Source organism: Anolis sagrei, chromosome 3 (assembly GCF_037176765.1).
Source record: "Anolis sagrei isolate rAnoSag1 chromosome 3, rAnoSag1.mat, whole genome shotgun sequence".
Lineage (NCBI taxonomy): Eukaryota > Metazoa > Chordata > Lepidosauria > Squamata > Dactyloidae > Anolis > Anolis sagrei.
Window position 1 is genome coordinate 228,382,794 of NC_090023.1, and position 23,212 is coordinate 228,406,005.

At 39.8% G+C, this 23,212-nt stretch overlaps 1 protein-coding gene across 1 annotated transcript; it reads left to right on the forward strand.

The window, feature by feature from the left end:
• Positions 1-2,954: 2,954 nt before the first annotated feature.
• On the forward strand, positions 2,955-8,388 carry COPS9 (COP9 signalosome subunit 9). Its single transcript, XM_060767936.2, has 3 exons — positions 2,955-3,069; positions 6,475-6,547; positions 8,045-8,388. Exons 1-3 carry the CDS (start codon positions 3,007-3,009, stop codon positions 8,080-8,082), a joined length of 174 nt encoding a protein of 57 aa, XP_060623919.1. The 5' UTR covers positions 2,955-3,006; the 3' UTR covers positions 8,083-8,388.
• The last annotated feature ends 14,824 nt before the right edge of the window (positions 8,389-23,212 follow it).

Genomic DNA, 23,212 nt, shown 5'->3' on the forward strand with positions numbered 1-23,212 from the left:
TTTTAGGAACTCATATACATTTGTATTTTTAAAAAATTATTATTATTACAATCATGCTTTATGAATGTGTGTTTTTTTCTAAACTGTTTAAGCCAACTGTTTAATAAAAACATTGGAAGTGGAAGGTACAGATTGTAGAATCATTTTTTCATTCACAGCATTTTCCCTCTGCCTCTGCAGTGCACTTGTTCCATGGAATACTAAAAGTAATCACAACCAAGCTATATATCTGTTTCTCAATAGATAATGAAAACAAAACAACGAGAATTAAAGGAAGTGGTTCTACAAAACTCCCTCCTTAGCGATGTCAGGACAGCCCCCTCCTTCTTAGTGTTTAGAAAGAGAGTCAAAACCTGGCTCTGAGAGCAAGCATTTGAAAAATACAGTAGTGTGCAGGAATGTTAGTATGAAATATGTGCAATTTGACTATGGATTGGGCTTTAGATTACGACTCTGGATGACATGATTCATTGAAATGTATTTTTATTATGCTTTATTATGTTTTAATGTTTAGCTTATGTTTTAACTTATATGGTATGTTTTAAGGCACCATGGAGGTGCGATTGTAAGCCGCCTTGAGTCCCCCTCAGGGTAGAGAAAGGCGGGATATAAATAAAGTAAAAAAAAAAAAAAAGATAAAACTGTATTCTTAGAACCTCATGCAGGAATCCCTTGTATTAGTACAAGTCCCTTAAGGTAAAGGCAGTAGTTACTCATAATTTAATATCCATAGCTCATTTACCCACACTCCAAAGAAAATTTCTCCCCCAAAAGTATTTGTTGACCTCTCTTGGTCCTAATATAATTCTGTGGTATGCTTCCAGCTCAAGTTTAGTCAAAATATAGTTTCAGGTATCCACAGACACCTGATATTGCTTGATGGACAAGAACAGCTCTCATCCATAAAGATCCTTAGCTGTCATCATTGTCATCTTCTTCACCATGCAATGTATGCAGAATATATTTCTGTCATCACCACTGATTAACTGCTGACATGGACAGCTGAAATAATATGGAATAAGGCCAATGCTTTTACATTGGTTATTCAGGTGGAATGTAACCAGAGTACCCAACTGACTTAAAGGGATGACTGGTGAGTTCTGGACAATCCTGACCATGTTGACCCAGTCAGAAGTAAATTCTACTTTTTTAAATGAAGAGATCTGTAGCAATGTGAGGTCTAACACGGTGGTTGTAATATGAGCTTTTGTGGTCCATGGCATGTCTATAATGTCTCAGCTATAAATCGTACACATGGTTCTGGAAGGCATTGTAAATACTGATCAACCCTAATGGTGCAGTGCTTTGATCAAGTCAATCAGATCCAAACCAGTGGTAAATGTTTCCCCTTGACATTAAGTCCAGTTGTGTCCAACTCTGAGGGTAGGTGCTCATCTCCATTTCTAAGCCAAAGAGCTGGCGTTGTCCATAGACAACTCCAAGGTAATACAGCTGGCATGACTGCATGGAGCATCCTTACCTCCCCGCCAAGGCGGTACCTATTGATCTACTCACATTTGCATGTTTTTAACTGCTAGGTTGACAGAAGCTGGGGCTAACAGTGGGAGCTCACTCTGCTCCCCAGATTCGAACCGCCAACCTTTCAATCAGCAGATTCAGCAGCACAGTGGTTTAACGTGCTGTACCACCAAAGGTTCCCATATTTGGACAGCATAGGGAAGGGTTAACACTGCTGTAGAATTTATTTTCTTGTCTCTTCAAAAGACTTCGCTGCATTTTCTGTCCCTGGAATAATTGGATTTTGAAAAATTTATCTTGTTATGGAAACAAGGAGCTCCTGGTGGCACTGTGGGTTCAAGCACTGAGCTGCTGAGCTTGTTGACTGAAAGGTCGCAGGTTTGATTCCGGGGAGCGGCGTGAGCTTCTGCTGTCAGCCCCAGCTTCTGCCAACCTAGCAGTTCAAAAACATGCAAATGTGAGTAGATCAATAGATACCACTCCGGCGGGAAGGAAACAGCATTCCATGCAGTCATGCCGGCCACTTGACCTTGGAGATGTCTACGGACAACGCTGGCTCTTCGGCTTAAAAATGGAGATGAGCACCTCACCCCAGAGTTGGACATGACTGGACTTAATGTCAGGGGAAACCTTTACCTATGAAAACAAGGATTGGTGAGAAAGTTTCAGTGGAGACTCCTTCCAAGGAATATCTCTCACTTCCTGTTGTCTCACCCCCGTTCTTAACTATGAGTCGGATGTAAGTCGGATGCTTGCAACTCAAGGACATAACAAGACAAATTTTTCAAAATCCAATTATTACAGGGACAAAAAATGCAGAGAAGTCTTTTGAACAGACAAGACAATAAATTCCACAGCAGTGTTCACCCTCCCTATGCTGTCCAAAGATGAGAGCCCTTGGTGGAGCAGCAGGTTAAACCGCTTTGCTGCTGAACTTGCTGACTGAAAGGTCGGCGGTTCAAATCAGGGGAGCAGAGTGAGCTCCCACTGTTAGACCCAGCTTCTATCAACCTAGCAGTTCAAAAACATGCAAATGTGAGTAGATCAATAGGTACCGCCTTGGCGGGAAGGTAAGGGCGCTCCATGCAGTCATGCCAGTTGCATGACCTTGGAGGTGTCTATGGACAACGCCAGCTCTTTGGCTTAGAAATGGAGACAAGCACCTACCCTCAGAGTTGGACACAACTGGACTTAATGTCAAGGGGAAACATTTACCTTAACTGTATACTGTTAACATGGATCTATTAGAAACATACAGGCACTAGGCTACACAATGAAGTCTACTGAAAGCAGGCATGGCTGTTAGGAATTGTGGGAGTTGAAGTCCAAAACACCTGGAGGGCCCAAGTTGGCCCATCCCTGGTACAGCTCCATTTCGCCCTTTCCCTTTTGAGTCCCTCTCTTGGATGAACTGAGAAGAGCGCTGCCATAGAGATGCTGAAGTCCTCCGGGCGGCTAGAGCAACCGGAAGTTGCTGTTCAAACTCCGGCCGGAAGTTGGCAGGCGGTAGGATTGTTGAAGGGAGCCATGAAGCCGGCGGTGGACGAGATGTTCCCGGAAGGCGCGGGGCCTTATGTCGACCTGGATGAGGTGAAGAAAGGAGGGGGCGGTTTGGGGAAAGGGAGGGAGGACGCTCTTCGGGGGGAAGCCTCTTTAGGGGCTCTTTTTCCTCTTAATGGCTCCGGACGGAGAACAGCGGCCTTTATTTCCCTTCTGGCCTGGGGCTGGCTTTCCTTTTGGTACATTCAACACCCTCCCTTTCCTCTTTCCTTCCTTTTAGGCCCCTTCCACTCAGCTGAATAAAATCCCATATTAACTGCTTTGAACTGGGATATATGGCAGTGTGGACTCAGATAACCTAGTTCAAAGCAGATACTGTGGGATTTTGTGCCTCGATATTCTGGGTTATATGGCTGTGTGGAAGGGCCCTCAGATTACCCAGTTCAAAGCAGAAAATGTGGGATTTTCTGCCTTGATATTCTGGAAAGGCCCTGAGATGTTCATTACTGCCCAGAAACCCATTGGGACTGTAGGCCTTTGGGACTTCTCTCTCCTCCATTGTTCCTCACCCCATTTTATTTATTTATTTATTTAAAAGTTTTGTATACCAGCCTTCTCACCTTTCTTGAGGGACTCAGACCAGTTTCCAACCATAATATCACATACAATCAATAAAACATCATAATACATATTACAGTAAAACATTATTACAATCAATAACTATAATGGTCAGTCGTCACACTAAAATCGTTGCTCATCCTCCTCCATCCATATCTCAAGGTGTTGGCTCACTCGTCGAATGCCTGTCTCCATAACCAAGTCTTCACCTGTTTCCTAAATGTCAGGATCGACGGGGCGGTTCTGATCTCCAGTGGGAGAGAGTTCCAGAGTCGAGGGGCCACCACCAAGAAGGCCCTGTCCCTCGTCCCCACCAGACGCGCTTGCGAGGCCGGTGGGACCGAGAGCAGGGCCTCTCTAGATGATCTTAATAAAGTTAACAGTATACATTTTATGGTTTATTTAGTCACCTGTCTAGGGTCCTTCCACACAGTCCTATATCCCAGAATATTAAGGCAGAAAATCCCACAATATCAGTTTTGAACTGGGGCCCCTTCCACATAGCTGAATAAAAACCCACATTTTCTGCCTTGATATTCTGGGTTATATGGCTGTTTGGATTATCTGAGTCCACACTGCCATACATTCCAGTTCAAAGCCGAAAATGTGGGATTTTATTCAGCTATGTGGAAGGAGCCAGAGCTAACTAATGCTATATCAGTAAACTCTATAGTGACTTCATATTAATACTGAAATACAGCAGTTAAAAGGCAAATAAAGACAAACACACTGCAAGATAATTTTACCGTATTATAAAAACAGCTTAGAGAATGCAGTATTATTTTTTCAAAATTTTGCCTGTGGCTTGAGAGTACTGGTTAACTGAGGCCCCTTCCACACAGCTGAATAAAATCTCCACATTATCTGCTTTGAACTGACAGTGTGGACCCAGGGCCCTTCCACACAGTCCTATATCCTGGAATATCAAGGCAGAATCCCACAATATCTGCTTTGAACTGGGTTATCTGAGTCCACACAGTCATATATTCTAGTTCGAAGCAGATAATATGAGATTTTATTCAGCTGTGTGAAAGGGCACTCAGATAACACAGCAGATGTTGTGTGACTTTCTGCCTTGATTTTATGGGATATATGGCTGTGTGGAAGGGTTCTGAGATTCTACTGTAATGGAGTGAATTTTGAAGGAGAGCACTTGTAGGTGGAAAGCAGTGCCAAATAGGCATAAACTTCGAAATAATGGAATATGTCAAAACTGACACTGATAAAACTGGAGACAAAAGCAAAGAGATTTTCAGAAGCACATCCACGTTTATATCCGTTAGGATCTGAACAATGTCATGTTCCCCATCAATCCACAAATCCCACTGTTGTGTAGGGGCCCTTCCACACAGACCTATATCCCAGAATATCAAGGCAGAAAATCCCACAATATCTGCTTTGAACTGGGTTATCTGAGTCCACACTGCCATATATTCCAGTTCAAAGCAGATAGTGTGGGATTTTATTCAGCTTTGTGAAAGGACACTCGGATAAATTTCTGAGAAAGGACACTCAGTTCAAATTTCTGAGAAGCTCTTTGCTTTTGTCTCCAGTTTTATCAGTGTCAGTTTTGACATATTCCATTATTTCAAAGCTTTTGCCTATTTGTCACTGCTTTCCACCTACCACTGCTCTCCTTCAAAATTCACTCCATTACAGTAGACTCTCAGAGCCCTTCCACACAGCCATATAAACCAGAATATCAAAGCAGAAAGTCGCACAACATCTGCTTTCAGCTGTGTTATCTGAGTGTCCTTTCACATAGCTGAATAAAATCCCACATTATCTGCTTTGAACTGGAATATATGGCAGTGTAGACTCAAGATAACCCAGTCCAAGCAGATATTGTAGGATTTCTGCCTTGATACTCCGGGATATAGGACTGTGTGGAAGGGCCCTGGGTCCACACTGCCATATATTAATATGTAGTCACTATAGAGTTTATGATATAGAATTAGTTAGCTCTAGCTCCTTCCACACAGCTAAATAAAGTCCCACATTTTCTGCTTTGAACTGGAATATATGGCAGTGTGGACTTGGATAACACAGGGCCATTCCAAACAGCCATACAATCCAGAATATCAAGGCAGAAAATGTGGGTTTTTATTCAGCAGTGAGGAAGGGGCCCCAGTTCAAAACAGATATTGTAGGATTTTCTGCCTTGATATGCTGGGTTAAATGTGCACTGTACCTTGTTTAATGTTTATGCTATTTGTGTATGAGATTTATTTTAATTGCTTTGTATTGTATTTGTCACTGCTTGTATTGTTGTATTGTGGGCTCGGCTTCATGTAAGCCGCACCGAGTCCCTTGAGGAGATGGTAGCAGGTATAAATAAAGATTATTATTATTATTATTATTATTATTATTATTATTATTATATGGCAGTGTGGAAGAGACCTCTGTTTTTAATAGCAACTGTCATGCTACTAGATTACATGTATGCAGCACCTACCAATATCTATGGGTATCAGGTAAATGAGAGTTTACTGCTTTTATTTTACTCAATTAATTTATATCCCACTTTTCTTCTAGAAACTCCTTATAGCTAAATAGGGATATCTATGCAATTAGCCCCCCCTCCCCCCCCCCCAGTTTGCTTTGCTCTGTTCCTTTTGAAAATACAATATGGTTTACGTTTTTAAGGCCCTATTGCAGTTATATGGCATAAACTGTTGCTGAGTCAGGTAGAGAATAGATGACTATCCTATGTAGGAAATTAAATCCTAGTTCAGAGGACAGAAGGTAAATCATAAGTTTATGACCACTTCTACACAGCTGTATAAAATCCAGATTATCTACTTTGAACTGGATTATCTGGCAGTGTAGAAGGGCCCTATGTTGTTGCTGTCCTTAATAAATGTTATTCTTTTTCAGGCTGGAGGAAGTACAGGTCTGTTGATGGATTTAGCGGCGAATGAGAAAGCAGTACATGCAGACTTCTTTAACAGTAGGTCTCCCTTTAAAAGTTGTAAATCAAGCATGTTTGTTTTTGCAGCTGCCCAGTAGTGTTTAAAGTGTATTTCCTTTCTTTAATTTGAAAGAAGACTTGCTTGTTTACAAGGGCTAGAGCAGTTAGGCCTGCTTTAGCAATACAGAGGAAACATAGTTAATCTTTCATATGTTGTTGAAGGCTTTCATGGCCGGAATCACTGGGTTGTTGCGAATTTTCCGGGCTGTATGTCCATGTTCCAGAAGCATTCTCTTCTGATATTTTGCCCACATCTATGGCAGGCATCCTCAGAGGTTGAGAGGTCTGTTGGAAGCTAGAGAAGTGAGGCTTATATATTTGTGGAATGTCCAGGGCGTGAGAAAGAATTCCATAGATATATAAGCCTCACTTGCCTAGTTTCCAACAGACCTCTCAACCTCTGAGGATGCCTGCCATAGATGTGGGTGAAATGTCAGGAGAGAATGCTTCTGAAACATGGCCATATAGCCCAGCAAACTAACAATAACCCAGTGAATCTTTATCTCTGTATCAGTGATTGTCAATAATGTTTCACTGTAGTATTATTTTGATTACTTTTTTGGATCCCACATTCCAAATGTTTTAAATTGTGAATACCACATATACACCAGTGGCTTAATGGGCACATCTGTATGTTACTTTTTAAAAAAAATTACTGGACTCGTATTGTGCAGAAATGTACATCAATGATATTTGAATTCCCTCAGTCAGAAACATGACTAAAGGAATTTTGTGGAAACATTTTTTTACAAATCAACTTTCCAGGGAACTACTCAGGTTTTTGGCAAGGGAAGACGCATAGCAGTCAATGAATACATTCATGTGTTTTCCGATGACTTGCAGAGGATCCAAGGAAGGTCTTGTGCAGCATTGAACTTTGAAATGCTTCTGTGTATCCCAAAACTCATGATAAGAGACTTGCCCCCTTTTTTTCCTAGTCAGATGAGATTGGTTCTCACTGTTAAAGAGATTCAGTTTGCTTTTGTCCAGCCCAGCAACAAATCTCTTCCATATCCATTGATCCCTATAGAGAATTGAGGGATTGATGTTTGCACAGATAATTGCTAGCTAAGGTATTTAATGCTAGTAGGCACATTTGTAGAAACCTTTCCTATTAAGCTTTGAAGAAAATAAGCTTGGCATATATTAAGACTAATAAGGTTCAGTAGGACAAATGAACTAATGGTTAGTTTTCATCAGCTCCTACCCTTCTCATCAGAGAAATGGATGAAGGTGATGAATGTGTAAAATAAGTTTTGATATACAAATATTCTTGCCACAGAGGGGCCTTTCCTCTCTCTTCTTAGTCTCTTGTTATCTTTAGTAAATAGATTCAAGTTGCATTCCTAACTGAGAAGCACAGTCTGTATACTTGCTTCACTCATCAGAATGTGCATTTACTTAACTCCAGATATAAAGAGTACATAATAATTGTGCGTATTCCATGTGATGTTAATGTATTGTTCTTCTTGCTAGATTTTGAAGATATGTTTGACGACGATGATATACAGTGAAAATGATCATCAGCAACGCAGTGAAACTACTTAAGGCTTTTTGGTAGAGGCTAATCGGAAACCAAAGGAAAGTGGGAATATTGTTTCCAAAACATGAAAGCGAACCATGAACTGGCTATCAGTGCATGGAGAAGAAAGGTGTGGACATGCTTCCTTTAGGAGATAGGTAGTTGTGCAGTTTTTGAGTCTTGCTTCAATAACATGTGAATAAATAAATATTTATTTTCAAGGGTTTTAAAAATTACTTCTTTCATTAAAATGATTTGTAATGAAACATACATTCAGTAAAGAACCCCTTCCTCTCTCTTCTTGCCTTTTATTTTGTTCTGTAATCTCTGGTTCCAATGCTTGAAAATATGACTGTTCATTAACATCATTTGATTGAGGGCTACATATGTTAGTTAATACTTTTTGAGTAGTCACCCTACTTGCTTCTGTTTCTCTGCACAAATTGATTTGAGGCAGGCCCGTAGCCAGGATTTTGATTTGGGGGGGGGGGGGGCTGAGTCTGAGTGAAAGAGGGTCTACCCTAGTAAACCTTTTGTATTGTTACCCCAATACCCCCATGCATATGGGATATATTGAGTATGGAGATCAGATCATGATATGAATAAACATAACAGTTTAAATAATGCACCAGTAAGGCCTTCTCGCAGACCACCACACCGGGCTACATGCCTGATTTGAGGGCTTCTGATCATTAAATTGGAGGTTGTACTTGGAACAAATGGAGGGAATTAAGTTTATGATGTATGCAACAGATTAAATTGAAGGGAATGGTTGTGAAATATGGCTTTTAACAGACACTAATAACTGTTAAGATACATAGTTTTCAATCAGATTTAATGTCGATGTTGCATGTAGTGGTTTGAGTGTTAGGTTGGGAGATGAGGGTTTGAAATTCTCTTTAGCCATGGAAAACCCACTTGTTGACCTTGGGCAAGTCACACATTCTCAGCCTTGGAAGAAGGCTCTAGAAAGCCTCTGAAGAAATCTTGCCAAGAATTGGGTCACCATAAGTTGGAAATTATGTGCAGGCATACAAAAACTACTGCTTGACCCTTGTATCTTCTGGGGATATGTTTCAAAACACATATATGAGAAATCACAGATAATAGCGAATCCTATGTTTGTATTAGGCCTGGGCGGTTTCGTTCGTTAATTTTGTAATTCGTTAAATATTCATTATTTTTAGCAATTACAAAATGAATACAAAACATTTTTTCAAACCCGGAAGGGTTTTTCAATAACGAAACGGCATCCTCCATCCTTTTTACGAGCTTCTGCCCGTTTCGGAAATGGGATGGAGGATGCTGGTGCCTGGGAGCCAATCCGGCGCTCCCAAGCACCCAAGCAGTGCACCGTGGCTGATTTTGATTGGCCGGGAAGCCCTTTAAAAGCGGCTCCGCGTGGCCGCTTTGCTCATTGTTGCAGAGGCGAGGGAGAAGGGAGGTCCGGGAGGGCGGCTTGCATTGGCTTGGCTAAGCTGGATTTCCTTGCATTGATTTCTTAATTCCTTAATTCTGTTGTTGGGAGAGCGAGGGCGGTTTTTGTTAATTTGTTAATTTTCCATTTTTAAATATTTTTGAAAAATACCTTTCTTTTATTCTTAAAAAAAATCAAAAAATATTCTAAAAAAAGGAAAGAATCTTGTGTGCCTGTGTGTGCGTTTCCCCCTGTCTTGTGGCTGTTGGCTCCACAGCGGGGAGAGCATTTTGTTAAGTTTCCATTTTTAAATATTTTTGAAAAATACCTTTCTTTTATTCTTAAAAAAGATCAAAAAATATTCTAAAAAAAGAAAAGAATCTTGTGTGCCTGTGTGTGCGTTTCCCCCTGTCTTGTGGCTGTTGGCTCCACAGCGGGGAGAGCATTTTGTTAAGTTTCCATTCTTAAATATTTTTGAAAAATACCTTTCTTTTATTCTTAAACAAAATCAAAAAATATTCTAAAAAAAGGAAAGAATCTTGTGTGCCTGTGTGTGCGTTTCCCCCTGTCTTGTGGCTGTTGGCTCCACAGCGGGGAGAGCATTTTGTTAAGTTTCCATTTTTAAATATTTTTGAAAAATACCTTTCTTTTATTCTTAAAAAAGATCAAAAAATATTCTAAAAAAAGAAAAGAATCTTGTGTGCCTGTGTGTGCGTTTCCCCCTGTCTTGTGGCTGTTGGCTCCACAGCGGGGAGAGCATTTTGTTAAGTTTCCATTCTTAAATATTTTTGAAAAATACCTTTCTTTTATTCTTAAACAAAATCAAAAAATATTCTAAAAAAAGGAAAGAATCTTGTGTGCCTGTGTGTGCGTTTCCCCCTGTCTTGTGGCTGTTGGCTCCACAGCGGGGAGAGCATTTTGTTAAGTTTCCATTTTTAAATATTTTTGAAAAATACCTTTCTTTTATTCTTAAAAAAAAATAAAAAAATATTCTAAAAAAAGAAAAGAATCTTGTGTGCCTGTGTGTGCGTTTGTCATTTGTGTAGTTCCAACCAGTGCGCTCCTTTTGCCAACAGAAAGTGCTATAATACAGTGCTCGCTCATTATTTGTGTAGTTCCAACCAGTGCGCTCCTTTTGCCAACACAAAGTGCTATATAATACAGTGCTCACTCATTATTTGTGTAGTTCCAACCAGTGCGCTCCTTTTGCCAACACAAAGTGCTATATAATATAATACAGTGCAATTAGCACGAATAACGAAATTTCGTAAATGCCTTTTGCACATGCGCTAACGCGGTGCGCCATCTTAACGAATCGTTTCGTTATTAACGATGTATACAAATAACGAAATTTCGTAAATGCTTTGCACATGCGCCAACGCGGGCGCCATCTTAACGAATCGATTCGTAAATATTTACGAAATTTCGTAAATACCGAACTTTTTTAAGGGAAAATTTTGTAATTATTTTAAATATCGAAACAAAAAAAAACCCCAATTACAAATCGGTTTTAGAAACAAATTTTTCCGTTGTTACCCAGGCCTAGTTTGTATTATATTTGGGCTGGAAGCATACTATAACACTAGAGAACCAAGAGAGGCCCACAGACTCATGGGAGGGAATATTGTTTAGAATTTGGGTAAGTGAGATTGTGAATATCAAGTTCACAAATAAGAAGTTTGTATTTTACATTTGTATGTTTAGAATACATCTATCTAGTTTTGTTGCCCAAAGAAAAATGGTTTTTAAAAGGTTTATCACAAAGTGTTCCATTCTAAATCATAAATGGCAATTCTATGATGCTCATATGAAAGTAGGATTTTCTGCTACTTGCCTTGATCTCTCGTATGTAAAGTATAGGTAAAATTCCCAATGAAGTACTTTAAGGCAAGGAAAAAGGTGAATAGACCCATCTTGCAGCGCCCACAATTGTGTTTCCCACACAGTAAGTTCCTGGCAGATGTGGTGTTAGAACTAAATGTTCTGTACATTTTTGTGGGAAACAAATGTATGTATTGAATTATTAGAGTTGGAATGTATCTAGAGATGGGCATTGACTGGAAACCAATGTCTGCAAAGATGGAATTTGGGCACATCTATATCATATTTATTTATGTATTACCCACAACACAGTTAACTAATAAAATCACATATTAAAACATACTTAAAAGCAACCATAAAAGCATATATTTAAACATTAAAATGCCCAAGACAAAAGTTAACATAATAAACAATGCAATTTAAAAGTCATAGTTAAAACTGACCGAATAGACCTGCATGAAGAGATGGGTTCTCAGCTGTGTTTTAAATTCCGACAGCTCATTTAGCTCATCTGAAGTAGGATTATCGAGATCAGCCAGAAGGAGTGTGCATGGCCAGCTTTTGAGTCGCCGTGGTGACAGGACATCCACACAGTGTAGCACCAGGTCACTGGTAGCAGAAAGAAGTCCACGAAGCCCAACCTGGCACCACTGGATGGCTACCCTCATTGACAACCCTTCTGTTCCCTTCATAGTAGATCATTCCCTCCTTTATCCCCTACCCTCTATGATTGATCTGGCATTTCAGCCAATGTCAGCAGTCACCACAAGCAACAACCACCATCAGTTTTGTGTTCTGGGGTCACTGCTTGGGTGGGTTTATGACAGTGAATGCTATGCCTTGTTCCCAACTGTTTAAATGTCCCCAAGCTCCAGAACTTTGGAGAAGCCCTGACTTGATGGGGACATCACAAAGTCAACCCCAGCCCCACTTTATTTGACCCATGTAGACAGTTCTTTAAGAACTAGGCGTGCTTAGCTTAGAGAAGAAAGGATTGAGAGGTGAAATGATAGCCACCTTCAAATATTTGCCATGTAAATGATGGAATACTATAATGCACATTGGCCAGTCTGAATCCTTTTTCAGTATATGTTTCAGAACAATATTATTTAAGAAAGAGGGTCATTTGTCTAGGTTTGAATTACTCCATTGAATGAAAAACCTCATCTAACTAGAACACACGTCTGGTTGTTGGGTAGCCTGCTGTTTCCCTGACTGCCAGTTTAGCCAGAGAACCCAGTAATGTTGGCCAATGAAAATATCTTCGTAGAATGGACAAGCTTTATTTTGAAGCATATTTGGCATCTTGCTCTTGCAACTTGGGTCCTTTATGACAAGAGTTTTCCAGAAAATACTGAATATCCTTTATTAAACATTAGAATATTTCCCCAAACCAGAGTATACATGAATATCTCAATTGTATTTCCTTAGCTTGTGAAGAAGTTGGCTATTTTCTTTGACAGAGTCAAAAGATACACATGGCACATCAAAATGCAGGCTGTAGTATAATGCCTCTTTGTTATCTTACTTTTCTCAACCCTCTTTTTTTCCCTCTATTTGCACATATGAATCCCAGCAATGAGCATCGTGGGGTACAGAAAGCCAATACACTGTAATGGTTTAAGCATTGGAGTACAACTTGAGACCTGGGTTTGATTTCTTGCTCATCTATGAAAAGCCACTGGTTGACTAGGCGAATCCAATCTCAGCAGTAGAAAACCCTGTGATAGGTTCATCTTAGGGTCAACAAGTTGGAAACACTTGGAGAAAATGCTGCTGGAACATGGCCATACAGACTGAAAAACTCACAGCAACCCAGTGATTCCAGCTATGAAAGCTTTCGGCAATAAGTTGGAAACAACTTGAAGGCACACAACAACAATGTAAAAAATCAGAAAAGCCTTGATGAATCTAAAGGACATCAATAGGAGAGAAGGGAGATTGAGTTAAATTACCTTTGATTTCCTTTGTCTAATATAATCAGCTTCAGGTAATTAGAATGAGAATCCCATGAGCTATAATCTAATCTCTCTAATGAAAGAGTACAAACTACTGAGCATTGTGTCTAACATAGCCTATCATTTTTACCCACTGGGAAATACTAAGGTATAATTATGAGCACAGAGCTCTCACACCAACATTTCATAGATGTAAACGGGGACATATATAACTGCCACATCTAAATGTGGTCAAAATAACATGGCGAGACAACAAGAGGGCAAAGGTTATTGATAAGAAAACACAACATTACTATTTTAAGAAGAGAAGACCTGGAATGTGTGTTCTGAGTTCAAGAAGAAGACTTAACATCCCCAAGTTAATAGAGTTCAAACTACTGCTACGCTTTGAACTCAATTTGCAACAGTTGAAGTAAATGGGGGGTCAAAGTGGAAAGAGAAAGGAGAAGACAAACGGGCATTTAGAAGCAGCGTGAGCTCTTCCAATTCCAACAAATATGACATAAAAGAGATTCATATATAATTCTTGCAGTCCATTTTAACAATAGAATGTGTCAATATCTCAAGCCTGATTCTGCTCCACATTCTATGTAGTTAGTGCAATGCCTTCCTCATTCAAGTTCAAGTGCTGGTTGCTTGCAAATATGTTCTACATTTTTATGGAAATATCAACCGTAGAAGTGATGAAGGGAGAACCAGTTGCATCACTGCGTCCATATTTCTATTGCTAGTTTCAATTGCCTGCCCAGTAATAAATATCACTTAATTATCCTGGGCTGTTCACCAACTTGTAATAAAATGGGATAGCCCCTAAATATATCTGAGGACCCTTCCACACTGTCCCTATATGCCAGGATCTGATCCCAGATTATCTGTTGATCCTAGGTTATCTGACAGTAAGGAATCACATAATCCGGTTTAAAGCAGATAATCTGGGACCAGATACTAGGACATAGGGCAGTGTAGAAGGGGCCTGAGTTCTAGGTTGCTGGGACTTGTATGTAATTAATAAATCACCTCTTTTCCTGTGTGGCCATGCATGAGAGAAAGATAAAGCTGAACGCTTATTGCTTGATAGGTGCCTGAAAACCATTCTCATGTTTTGAAAGGGCAAAAATTATAGATAAATAAATTAATCTTCATAGAAATGAGTTCTGAACTCTACTTAGAACCCAAGGTGCCTAAACTGAGTATTCATGAGAAGGCATAATTTTCTGGAAAATAAAATAATGCTTAGCAAGGAAAAAAGGATGACACAGTTAAGGTCTGAAGTTCGCAAGACCTGAGCAGAGTACTTCATGATCGTGACTTGGAGGACTCTCATACATAGGGTCATCATAAGTTGAAGCTGACTTGATGCAGTTAAGAGCAACAACACAGTTCTCACGTTTTGGTAGATTTAGGGGTTTCCTATCATAGAATCATAGAGTTGGAAGAGACCACATGGACCACCTAGTCCAAACTCTGTTTAAAAGCTTCCGGGAAGGGGCTCCCACCACTATTGAGTGGAATCCTTTTCTTCTTCTTCTTTCCATAACTGGGTTTTCTGCTTTCTTTAACACAAGCAAGCTAAAACTGATCTACAAAACATTATGGACATACGTAATGTTCTGCCTTGGGAAAGCAATAAATTTGCTTTGAGTTTGTGTGTATGCCTTTAAAGGAACTGGTGGTTTCAAGAGCTATGAAAACTTGGATTTAATTGGATGGAATAATACAGTAGCAGACAAACAGTAATCTCGTAGCAGAAACTGAGGTAATAGCCAAAATGATCTACATTGGCTATAAAGGGTAATGGAACCAATCTATTTTTTCTTAAATATCTCTGGTGATTTTGAGTAATTGTGACATTTTTATCGTTTGAGATTTATGAAACTGTTGATGATGCTATGAATTTTACTATATTTATTTTATCTTTCATTCCTGATTTTTATGATGTATTTACAGTTTATACTTTTAGCCTCTCTTTTATTGTAAGCTCAATAGGAATGTTTATTATAATTTTGGTTCCAAATGCTGTAAAATTGTTGTGGGGGACTGGTAGCCCTCCAGATGTTGTTAAACTGTTGCTCCCACTGTTCTTGATCACTGGCCATGCTGGCTTCAGAAGGTGATATCTGAATGGCCGCAGCTTCTCTATCCCTACTGTGAAATTAATTCAAAATCAAGCACTAGAGAAATAAAACAAAATTAATTTGGAACAAAGAAAAAGGACCCATTACACTCTTATCATGAAAATCCAGAGGAGTAATATTTCCATTGGCCTGTGTTGTACATTGTGCCATATGGTTGGTAATCATGAATGACACAATTTCCTTCACTTCTAGGAGAAAACGAGGTCAAAAGCACTTTTTGATGAAGATATTTTTTCAAGTTGGTTCAACCTGCCTCATCATGATGCCATAGAGGTGAAAATCATATGCTCAACTTAACATTTTTTCACAGCTCTTAAAGAGACGCAACAGCCCTTTCCTAAACTATGTCTCTTTCTAGGACTGATATTAATCTAGCCCATTAATTGGATCTTTAAAAAAAAAAAAGCATTGCAGTTTCTATGATTTGCTGCATGAGTAGAGGCTACATTAAGAATTATAAGGAAATTAAATGCAGAGTGTAAGAGGGACAAACGTTTTCAATAGCTATGGGTTCTCCAGTCATTCTATGCCATGCTTCTGCCTCAGGATAAAATCACCTTCAACATACCATAAAGTCATCTCACTTGGAATTTTCTAGGTTCTTCAAGGTGACTCTATGATAACTTTTAGCAAGAGTCATTCATGTCAATTAAGCTTGCTATTATCCACAGTTTCCTTTTTTCAGTTCAGGAACATATCTTCGACAGATACGGGAGCTGCTTTGTATCTGTTTGCATTGCTTACATTGAGTATCTAAGTGTCAGTCTGCAGATATGCCCCTTTGTGATCTGGCAATATACATACATTTGAAATGAAGCAAGAAGAGCAAACAGGAAATCCTGCAGCAAAACAAGGTAATAAATCCAACAGGGAATGGTGCTACAATAGCAATTAATCCCATGGTTTTTCTCTTCGTGTCAAAAACACATTGATGTACAGTCTTGTCCCACTGCTGCTGCTTTGGGGTGCATCTACACTAGGGGTTCCCAAAGTAAGGCCCGTAGGCCGGATGCGGCCCTCCAAGGTCATTTACCCTAAACTTAAGACTTAGGGTTGCCCCAAGTCTGAAATGACTTGAAGGCACACAAGAACAACAACAACAACAACAACAACAGTCCTTATTAATTTGGCTATCACGTCAGCCAAAAGCATGCTCACACTTCTCACTGAAATACTGGTCAATTTATGTTGGTTAAAGTTGTTCGTCATTTTAAATATTGTCTTGTTCTTTCATGTTTTCTTACTACAAATAAGATGCGTTCAGTGTGCATAGTAATGTCTTCATGTTTTGTTTTTAAAAAAAACAAAACAAAACTATAGTCTGATCCCTCAATAGTCTGAGGGACTATCAACCAGCTCTCTGCTTAAAAAGTTTGAGGACACCTGAGCTTGCTTGCTTGCTTGATTTACTTACTTACTTACTTACTTACTTACTGTATTTATATTCTGCCCTTCTCACCCCAAAAAGGACTCAGGGTGGATCACAGAACACATATACAGCAAACATTCAATGCCAGTTATACAATGACAAGACAGACAACAGATAGAGGTGGGTGGATGGATGGATGGATGGATGGATGGATGGATGACAGGATAAGATGATAGATGATAGATAGGCTTTCCCATTTTTCACCATCTTTGGAGGCTGTGCTCAGTTCCGGCTACAAGAGGGTGATATACAGTAACTCCTTGCCAAAGAGCTTTGTTTGTTGGCAAACTTTCCTCCTTTTTCTGATAGAAATGACATGCCTAAAATACCTCCCTACTTTAATGCGGTTCCTATTTATCTACTCACATTGCTGTTTGCAATCTGCTAGGTGGGCAGGGAGCTGGGCTGAAGGTCAGGAGCTCATCCTGATCCTGGCTCCAAACTATTAACCTTTTGGTTGTCAAGATTTACTGCAGCTGCAGTTGGGTGATTAACCTGCTGTGTTAAAGCCCTGCAGCATTACTTCAACTGCCATAACTCAATGTTATGGAACTGGGGAGCTGTAGTTTGATAAGGCATCAACATTCTTTGGCAGAGAAGGCAAAAAACCTTGGAAAACTGCAACTCCCATGAATATATAGCATTGAACCATGGCAGTTTAAGTGCTGTCATCCTGCGTTAATTCTACAGTGTAGATACTGATCACTAGACCTTTTCTCTGGTTCTGTCAAGCTGTTGATTGCCCTGCCTGTGAAGCTTTTCTGAATGGTCAAACCCAGTTGGATTAGTGAACACTTTTCTGAAGCAGAACTGTATCTTGTAGTCATTAAGAGTGGAAAATCCTCCTGCCGCTCCCTTAGCGCAGAGCCATTGGGGCAGCAATTAGAACATTCTTTGAAGGGTCCCTGCCGAGAGATGATTAAAAGTGCTGGAGCTGGTCCTGCTAAAAGACAGGTAGGTCACAGTTCAGGAGGCAAGAAGGAAGGCAAACCCAGCATGTTTTCATTTTGGCGGGGAAAGCATAAGGAAGGAGTTATTCAGCCAGATGGATCTAATCTCTTCATTGGCCACTGATCTAGTTGCCAATTGTAATTTGGAGTACTGCTGCAGCTCAGCATGCTGTGTGGGAGCACACAGGCATGGAGACTCACCACTGCTGTTCTGTAGGATGTCAGAAATTATTAGGCTGCACTATGCAACAATACCTTGTTTAATAGCATATGGCTTTTGGGTCACACATCCAAGGAAGTCATGGGTTTCTAGAAATGCAAATACCTTAGCTTTGCAACCTCTTTTTGCAAGAAGCCAGAATACTGTAAATACTTGAAAGCTTGAAAAGCTACAGCAATCCCTTTCTAAAAAGGAATCAAATTACTTTAAAACTAATGTAATTCCCTGAAGTGTTGCTAGATATTTCTCTATACAATTTCGTAGCCCTCCTCCTGTGCTTTTAACTGAGGTTGCATCTACACTGTAGAATTAATGCAGCCTGGCACCACTTTATCTGCCATGATGCAATGCTATGGAATTGTGGGAGTTGCCGTTTTGAGAAGCAAAAGTACTCTTTTGAAAAGAAGATTGAAGATGCTACAAAACTATGACTCCTAAACAATAGATTAAGCCTGGTTTCACTGTGTGTGAATTAAGATCCAGTTTCAGAAGTCAACCTATTGCGGTCCTTTCTGTCACCCTTATATTTGTCAAAAATGAACAAAGGAAAATAGACACTAAGTATAGATGTGGAAATAATGTGTGCATGTTTGCGGACTGTCTTTGTTTATTCAAATTTCACTTCTCTTATTGTGCTTCTAGGCCAAATATAGGCAAATCTGGATGCTTTGGGACTGCAACATCCATGATTCTACTCTACTGGCAATGTAACTGCCATATAATCCATATTATCAAAGCAGATAATCCATATTATATAAATCTACCCTGCCATATAATCGAGTTCAAAGCAGATAATCTGGATTTTACATGGCAGTGTAAAAGGGGCCTTAGAGAGCTGCTGGAAGATGTCTTGAAGCTGGTTATTCTAAACTAATCTTCTAAAATCACAGCAAGCTAATCCTATATACTTACAGCCAACACAGTCCTTCACTTTTTGTTTCTTATGTAGTTAAAACCCAATGAAGACTGAGTATGTCGAGCAGATGTGCAAAATTCACTGCTGGGGTTGGGTGGAAACCTGGGGTAACAGGTATGTGAATGGAATCAGATATCCTGAAAGAGGCTAAGCCTGGCTGTCTGGATCACTGAACAGGAACACTCCACATTGTATCATTTTATCAAAGGTCCCACTTCTTTGCTGGCTCTCAAACACCATTGATGGCTACAACCTCTACTGCCATCTATGGTGTTTTTAGAGCCAGCAGTGTGCTCAGCTCATCTATATGGAGGAGTCGCTGGATAATAAACAGGATACATAATTTATTAAGCCTTTGGGTGCTATATAAGCCCATGTACCTCAAGATTACATATGGTGTTTTTACAATGTACTAAAACGCGAGGAAACACCTGAGCAGTATTTGTCAAGGCAATAACCTGGAGGTACAGCTGTTGAATGTTCTCAGATATTTTATATACAAAGGGGGGAAATTCCCAATATCGCAAATATGTATATGGGCTCATATGGTAAAACCAAGAGACGCTGAAGCCAAAGTTTTGATTGGGAGGGCAGGATACAAAAATTTAGTATCAGTCACCTCCATGGATTTTCTCCCTCCATCTATGCTTAGCAAAAAAGTATTTAGAGATGCCTATGAAAGAGTGATTATTAATACCATTGCACCATCTTGTGGATTCTTGCAGGGCCTACATCTAAGTTCCTTTTCATCAGCCCTTCCTCCCAGAAATAACACTCAGTCCCATCTACATTGCCAGGCTGAATATCAATTATCTGTTTTGAACTGGATTATTTGACAGTGTAGACTCATATAATTCAGTTCACAACAGATAGTTTGGATTCAGAAACTGGATTATATGGCAATGTAGATCCAGCCTCAGTGAATCAAGATCAGGGACATGGTTTCAGATTTCAGTAGCCAGGAATAGACCCAGGATGGTCCAAAGGCTACTCGGTCAAATTATGAAAAGGCAATGTATTTTAAGAATATTTGGTGTGGTTGGTTTTTTAAAAACCTGTTAATGTCACTAGCAGTGTTATCAGGTAAGTTATGTTGTTCATGGGGGGTTCTCTGTGGGAAGTTTGGCCCAATTCTATTGTTGGTGGGGTTCAGAATGATCTTTGACTGTAAATGAACTATAAATCCCAGTAACAACAACTCCCAAATGTCAAGGTCTGTTTTCCCTAAACTCCACCAGTGTTTCCATTTGGGCATATTGAGTATTCATGCCATGTTTGGTCCAGATCCATCATTTTTTGAGTCCACAGTGCTCTCTGGATGTAGGTGAACTATAACTCCCAAACTCAAGGTCAATGCTCACTAGATAGACCCTCCTAGTATTTCCAGTTGGTCATGGGAGTTCTGTGTGCCAAGTTTGGTTCAATTCCATTGTGGGTGGAGTTCAAAATGCTCTTTGATTGTAGATGAACTATAAATCCCAGCAACTACAACTCCCACATGACAAAATCAACCACTAACTCCACCTGTATTGAAATTTGGGTGTATTGGGCATTTGCGCCAAATTTGGTCCAGTTAATGAAAATACATGCTGCACATCAGATATTTACATGATGATTCATAACAGTAGTAAAATTACAGTTATTAAGTAGCAATGAAAATAATGTTATGGTTGGGGGTCACCAAGGAAGGTTGGGAACCACTGCTTTGGAGGATCGCGGTATTCTCTTGAATAATGTGGAATTGGGTAGGTGGTACCTGGTGAGGGAAATAAGAACCACCCAGATCAAAATCCTAAGGTACATAAGTTAATTTAGCTTTTATAATCAGAAAATATGTTGCTTGGCATTCAAATTTGCACATTGTCAGATGAATCTCAGGTTGAATCACATGCCCATCTCAACTTGAGTCAATCCACTGATTTCTATGTGACTTCTACACACAGCGACCGATAATTCCCTTCCTTTATTTGTTATTCTGTCACTGAATTTAGTCCATTATTTCAGGGGAACCAGCTGTAATCTTTGAGATTTTGGGGGGAATAGGTAATCTGTTGAAAAATAGAGCCAGACAATTTTGATCCTGTTTTATACTTCAGCTTGAATCTCACTTTGAAAGGTAGGATACACATTCAACAAACAACTAAAAAGTCCTATCTTCAGAAGATGGAAGAGATGACTGTGAGAACAAATAACTAATATCTCTAAAGCTGATATTGTCAGCGTTTTGAAAACGTTTAGATTGTATGGACCTTCTGATTGGCGATTTATGGGAATTGTAGTCTAAAAAAAGGAAAGTTTCCAAGTTCTGGTTGAAAACTTCCATAAGCATAACATTGATTCAGAACCACTTTACCCCTTTATTGTCATGCTGGCTGGGGAATTCTGAGAGTTATAGGGCAGAAAATAACATTTCCAAGTTTTGAATATCAGACCAAACACTGGAACATATTATAGGCAGTTAGCCTGTGAGTATTTAGGGCACAGTGCATTCATTACTACAAGCCAGTATTTATCTAAGACTATATCCTGCCAGGCCACCCTTATATCTGTGGACAGTTGTTATATGCAATAAAGTTGTTCCCTGGCAGACTGTTGGTAAATTGTTGATACAGTATATCTTATTTAAACAAATTAATGGACTTCTCCTTGATATCCTTGTTAACAATATAATAAAATGTGGGCTGGTCCTTCCTGCTAGTTGAAGCAACTGCAACCAGTACTCTGTCCCAGGCATTGTGTTATCTAACATTTCTAGAATTTACTTGGATTTTTTCATCTCAGGAGCGTCTTGAGAAACTGCAAGTCACTTCTGGTATTAGAGAACTGGCCGTCTGCAAGGACATTGCCCAGGGGATGCCCAGATGTTTTACCATCCTGTGGAAGGCTTCTCTCATGTCCCATTTACTTGTATGAGGTTGTTTATCAAATGTCGTATCTACACATAATACCAGCTGGGAGGGATAGCTGGTGAAGACAAGGCACAACCAGGGTTCCAAAGGATTTTAACATACTAGAAGACTGGACCAAAAACAATATGAAATTCAATGAAGAGACATGGAAATTGTTGGATTCAGGCACAATCGACCAATAAGGTTATGAGAATAGGGCTAGGTGATCTGACTGGGCAACAGGACATGTGGAAAAATCTCTAGGGGCCTCCTCACATGGAAGTCTGGGTACAGCATGGAAAACCCAGGGGGCAGCAATCAGCTTTGAAACCTTACTGTTGTGGATCATGGGCTACCATCCCATGATGTTTCCATGCAGTCCTTACATGCTTTTCCCACCTTCTTCAATGGGGAGGCGGGTAGTCACCCAACTCCTCAGAGTTCCCTCTTAACACCTGACCAGCATGCTGCCAGCATGGAGCCCAATAGAGCCCCACTGGAAGTAGCCCTTAATCATTGGATGGGCTCTGGCGGATACTATCCTGGCAACATGCTAAGCAACATGCTAAGATGGGGAAAACTACACATCTGATGAGGTGGTAGGTGTCTTTCATGGTAATCATAAAATGAAACTGTTGCGGCACATACTCTACCCGAGATCATTTAGAGCACAATCAAGTAGGAAAAGAGACGGAGACAGCCATTTGATTCCAGGCAAATTTACTATCAAGTTGATAGGACGCTCAGAAACAAGATCGGAAGCGTACTGGAAGTCAGTCAGGTTACAATATTTATAGCAGAAATCCACTGGTCTAGACATGCGTAGAACTGTCTTGACATTTACACAGTTGTAATCATTAACAGAGGCCTTTACGTACACCAAGATGACGTGTTATATTGACGTACTTCTAATTGTTTCAAATCTTAATTATTCCCATAATCATAGTTCACTAGAATTGATTCCTTTTTAGAATATATCTGAAGTTGCCTGCTATTTACCTCACTGAACCAGCAGATGCCGCTATCTGACCTTTTAGGTGTTCCAGTCTTAGAACAATTACAGGTGTTCTTGTCTAGCTGCCAAGAACATTCCCTTGACGACAAACATATCACTTACTATTGTTTCCCAAATGTCATGTCCCAGTTAATATTTAACTTTCTTGACTCCATGAAGTTAAGTCAACATTCAGTTTCATCCATGTAACAAATCACTTCTCTATTGAATTTCCCTTTGCCCCGTTCAGCATTAGAAGGTAAGTTTTCCTATATTCATTTTCAATATATTTTTATAATTTTCTTCCGCTGACCGCTACAAAACTAGACAGTAACAAAACTATATCCATCTCCAGTCAAAACTAGTTACATTCCTGGACTACAACTATCCCCAT

Excerpts from the sequence above, each read along its gene's own strand:
- COPS9 (XM_060767936.2), top strand. The coding sequence starts at position 3,007 with ATGAAGCCGGCGGTGGACGAGATGTTCCCGGAAGGCGCGGGGCCTTAT. Across the intron at positions 3,070-6,474 it reads CTTATGTCGACCTGGATGAG|GCTGGAGGAAGTACAGGTCT; the intron begins GTGAAGAAAGGA and ends ATTCTTTTTCAG. Across the intron at positions 6,548-8,044 it reads ACATGCAGACTTCTTTAACA|ATTTTGAAGATATGTTTGAC; the intron begins GTAGGTCTCCCT and ends TCTTCTTGCTAG.